The sequence below is a fragment of the Electrophorus electricus genome, chromosome 10 (genome assembly GCF_013358815.1).
Source record: "Electrophorus electricus isolate fEleEle1 chromosome 10, fEleEle1.pri, whole genome shotgun sequence".
In the NCBI taxonomy this organism is placed as follows: domain Eukaryota; kingdom Metazoa; phylum Chordata; class Actinopteri; order Gymnotiformes; family Gymnotidae; genus Electrophorus; species Electrophorus electricus.
Window position 1 is genome coordinate 1,793,983 of NC_049544.1, and position 5,023 is coordinate 1,799,005.

The window sequence follows — 5,023 nt, forward strand, 5'->3', positions numbered from 1 at the left end:
CCACTGCCCACGTTCTGCTTCCTGACATGAGAGCGTAAGTCTATTAACGCCCCTTTACTTGATGAAACCGTGATTGGTGTTTCCGCCGGTTGGTGGACTTCCTAAACCCTCTTTGGGAATTTTGTGTTAGGAATACTGTACAGCACACGTAGGCTGTCCCGGAACGGAGGAGCAGTAACAACAGTACACCGACATGCTTTGCCACATAATTCGTCCTGATTCTGTCGTAATGGAGGTTGAGGTGGATCCCAAAGCAGTCGGAGAGGACTGTCTCAGTAAGGTACAGAGCTACAAGTTCGTGGTCCTGATACATATATGTTTTTCTTTCTACAGTCGGATGTTTTAGCAACAGAGCCTAAAAACTTTGTAGATGATGGACACGTAGCCCGCAGTCACCTACTGACATGCTTATTTACTCATGCATTAGCGTGGTTCCGTCACCATGGACAAGCAAGGAGAGGCTGGCATCATGTAATGCAGGGTTAGCACAGAGAACTGATAAGTACCAACTGGCAACGGCAGCATTACAATACACGAGTTTTAAAACGACCTGTTTATTTCTATATCTGTTAAAATAGCATCTGTTTAAAATTTCGGCGAATGTAAACTTTATTTATTTTCAAAATTTTTGCAAACGTTGTACTCATGCATATGGTCATTTGCAGATGGCCATTAACAACAACAACAACAACAATAATAATAATAATGACAACGTCGCTCAATTTGTATATTTTATTTATTCAGGTGTGTCAGAGACTGGGAATAATTGAAGCAGACTATTTTGGACTTCAGTTCAATGGCAGTAAAGGAGAGAGTTTATGGCTGAATTTAAGAAACAGAATCTCTCATCAAGTGGACTGTGGTTGTCCTTGGCGACTGAAGCTGCTTGTGAAGTTCTTTGTGGAGCCCCACCTTATACTGCAAGAACAAACGAGGTAGCATCCAGTTTACCTGGACACTTACATGAATAGGCCATTTCTTGTACCTACTAAAGCATATTGGTATACAAGTACATTAGTACGTTCTGGCTTTAATTCAGGGTTGTCTTAGGCATCCTGCTTTAGGCAGCATAGCTCAATAGATTGATAGATCGGTGGATTGTTTGATTTCTGTTTTGGAACTGAAGATCTTTTGTGTGTTAGAGGCCAATGATGATCACTACACTACAGAAACAACATGTCCCTGCTCTTAGAGGGAAACACACACACCAGTACTAAGTTCACAGGAGTAAGTTCACAAAAGAGTTAATCAGAGAATGTCAAATTCTCGTTAATGTAATCACAAGGTAATCAAATCTGAGGCCTCTCTGAGGGGACCCCACTTCCAGGACCGAATGCGGGCCACTTGGGTTATCTGCACACTGCTGAATCCTGGGGTCTTTGGAAGCTTTCGCAGTCAGTTGGTCAGTCATTAGCGACTGATCATAGTTATATTTGATCAGTACAAATGGTTCAGGTTAAAATGTCCAACTAAGCCCAAAGCAAAGTCAAGTTAGACCTAGCATGATATTAAGTACTAGCAAAATACTAATACAATCAAGCAGCAATTTTAGCACATACAAAGGTGCCCTGTGGTAGGTGGCTCAAGACCCGATATGCCAAGCAAAAGTTAGGCCCTGCGTAAAAAAAACTGTGCACAACAATCTACAGAGAAATTTACAAATCTTATTTTCCTGAAATTTAATATAGAGGCTCGTCCCAGTGGCCTTTTCTTTGACCATAGAAGGTTATTCATTTGAGATTTTGGTTATTCATTTGCTGTTTCTCTGAAGACACTTCTTCCTGATGCATGTCAAGGAGGAACTTGTGCGTGGGAGCTTGCGACTAGACTCGGAGCAAGAGGTAGAACTGTGCGCCCTGCTAGCACAGGCAGAGTATGGGGACTACAACCAGAACACAGCCGAATACTTCTACACACGGATCTACGGCCAGCAACCCAGCCCGGCCACCATGAACAGGTAAGCCCTGCTCATTCAGAACACACCACCAAGCAGAATACACACCTGAGCAGAAGAGAAGACTGAACAATATTTTGAGGATTGGACATTGTTACAGAATAAAACATGACGGAAAAAGCATCTAAGTTTTTAGCTCATTTCATGCTATTCACTTGGTCAAAATAAGACCCCATGACCCCACAGTTCTAATGTACTTAACTACGGAAAAGCTCCTAAAGAGACCCAGATGTAGTTTATCGGACCAAAGTGTGTAAGTTGGTGTGTGTTTGTGTGTGTTTGTGTGTGTGTGTGTGTGTATACCTGTGCCATGGCTGCTTTGGCAGCATCACTGAGAGGCATAAAGAGCTCCGTGGTATAAGCCAGGCCTCAGCAGAGTATCGGGCCCTGCAGCTGGTCTCCTCGCTTGAGAACTATGGTGTGGAATGACATTGGGCCTGGGACACCCAGGGGCACATGGTGACCATAGGGGTCGGACCAGAGGGCCTGTTCATCTGCAAAGAGGACTTCATGCCTTCCGAGAGGTAAAGATGGAAGGAAACAGAAGATCAGCAGTGTGCAGTGGCCACTTACAGAGACCCGCTGCCTTGTGCTGTCTGGTCTATGGGAAATTTACCCATTTTTGTTTGTTACAGAATTATGTATTCAGCGATTCAAATGGCCACACAGTCTCGGAAGAATGTGTATGTGACCATCACCAAGGAGAGTGGAGATGCCCTTGTCCTCATTTTTAAATTTATCACCACAGGAGCTGCTGTTGGACTGTTGGACTGTGCCATTACTGAAATACATGTGTTCTACAGGTGAACAGACATATCACATAGAATTCTTGTATTGTTCATGGTATTTAGCTGACACTTTTATCCAAAGCAACTTACAATTATGACGGAATACAACGGAGGTTTAAGGGTCTTGCAACAGTGACAGCAGTGGCAGTGGAGGGGCTTGAACTGGCAACTTTCTGATTAAAAGTCAAGTACTTTATCCACTGATCTAGGCAACGCGTACGTCTTCCACGTCTGCCGCACATCCAGGGAGGTGCACGACCGCACCCGGCGTGCCCTTTTCAGTGCAGGACCTGGTGCGGCAGGACGTGGGGGCTCGGGGGTCAGCCCGGCGAGACGTGCGAGGGAGGAGGAAGATGAAGACGAATCCACGTGCAAGAGCTGCAGTAAGACCCACCTTCTGCACGAGAAGCTCCAGAGCCTGCAGGAAGCTCTGACCTGTGCCCTGTGCTGCGAGGTGGAGCTCAACTCCGCCTTCTATCCCTGTGGCCACGCCGCCTGCTGCTACAACTGTGCCGCCCAGCTTCAGGTGAGTGGAGCCGGAGATTAATGCTTCTCCAGACACAACCCCCTCCCCGCTCTGATACGTCTTACCGCTAACTAATATTTGAGCTGTGAACTTTTGTACTCTCTATACATCAACAGTGCAAAGGTAATCCTTTTATTTAAGGCTGGCGTTTCCTTATTCATTGATGCACTGGTATTAAAAGCATGTGGTTGAAGATGGATCGAACAGATTCCATCTTGCTGCCATTAAAATCAAAGGCTGAGAGTGTAGCAGAGAACTAACCAACTCTGCAGCACTGTAGCCCCAGTGTCATGTAATACTAGAATATAGCCATTAGTGCTCCAGTGATCGAAGAGGTTATTCATTGAGAGAAAGCACACTATAACGTTGGCATAACTGGTGGTTACCCCACATATGCTCACAATGTGTGGTATAAGCCTTTATTGGGGATCAACCAGAGGTCAACCTCATTATCAATCAACCCAGTTAGCAGACGTGCACGAGGTAAAGCTTGATTTTCTCTGCTGCCATAATGTAGCACAGCTATTTTGGACGCACTGTCTCATCGCGCTGGAATTAGAGTCGGGGTAGATGAGTCGAGCTCTTGCCTCTGACGCTTGCCAATCGTGTGTAAGCACGGGCGTTTTCTGGATGACCCTGACATCCGTGCCGTCGTCTTTCCTCAGTGGTGCCCAGTGTGCCGCTCCGGAGACGAGAACGTCCGGCGTATCTACTTGCCCACATGTGCCAGTCTGCTGGGTCTCACGGAGCCACGGGGAAAAGCCAACACCGCACCTGGACGTCCCCGGGGGTCACAGAGCTTGGCAGAGAAAAGCGTGGCCCGCATGTCTGTGGCGAGTTCCTAAACACAGCCAACACAGACTACTGAGGCGGCTGGCCAGAACCTCACTGGAAAGGGCGCCAGTATTCTGCGACTGCATGTTTCTCATTACGGATCTGGCTGGGGAACCACCCCATTGGAAAGCTCTGGAACCACACCAGATCAGTGATAATAGGACAGAATATGCCATTGCATCCTTGAGGCTATATTTAAATTTACATTTATCTTATTATTATTATTTATCTTATTATCAAGAGCAACTTAGAAAAGTGCTTTTAGTTGTTTACACAAAGTACCCTCACGTAGCAGAAATAGGTTAGAGTCCAGAAATACCCTTAACCGAGACACTGGCAGAACCCAGTGGTCAGTGCTGAAAGTTAGAATGGGAGATACAGTACAATCCTACAGCATACAACACAGTTCGAGAGCAACTGTTAAAAGTGGCAGATTAGGTTTAATTAAAGTGCTTTTCAAAGAGATGAGACTTCAGTCTATATGCATCTATAAAACAGACCTCGCATGTTGTAATTAATGCACTCTATTCTCAATTTAAATATGTTTCCTATTTATTTCTGTTTTGCATAGAAGTATTCACTCTAAAGGTATCACATACCTTTTTTTTGCACTAGTGGAAAGACACAAGATGACAGTGAACACCCCAGCACTCCATGTTAAACATCCATGTTACCACAGGTTTTCAGTATCTCCTGGCTTGTATTTTTAATGCTGTAGTCTTTAACCAAATGTGGGTTAAGTAGCATTCTGAGGAGTTTTAGTGTGTTTGTTTGTGGTACTTTGTAGACATATTATATGGCACTTTTATTCTGACATAATACTGTCCCTTAAGATAAGTCCGCTGTTCCATGAAAGTTGTGCTAAATCACTTATTGGATGTTTCCTTTCCTTTGAAATGTCCTTGCTGCAGTGTTTGATTC

At 44.9% G+C, this 5,023-nt stretch overlaps 1 protein-coding gene across 1 annotated transcript; it reads left to right on the plus strand.

Annotated features, from left to right (window-relative positions):
* The first annotated feature begins 99 nt into the window (after positions 1–99).
* Positions 100–4,498, plus strand: mylipb (myosin regulatory light chain interacting protein b). The gene is given in 7 exon segments (XM_035531151.1): positions 100–280; positions 745–935; positions 1,772–1,957; positions 2,281–2,478; positions 2,590–2,874; positions 2,932–3,268; positions 3,934–4,498. Coding segments are annotated over 7 exon segments (1,464 nt in total). The 5' UTR covers positions 100–193; the 3' UTR covers positions 4,114–4,498.
* The last annotated feature ends 525 nt before the right edge of the window (positions 4,499–5,023 follow it).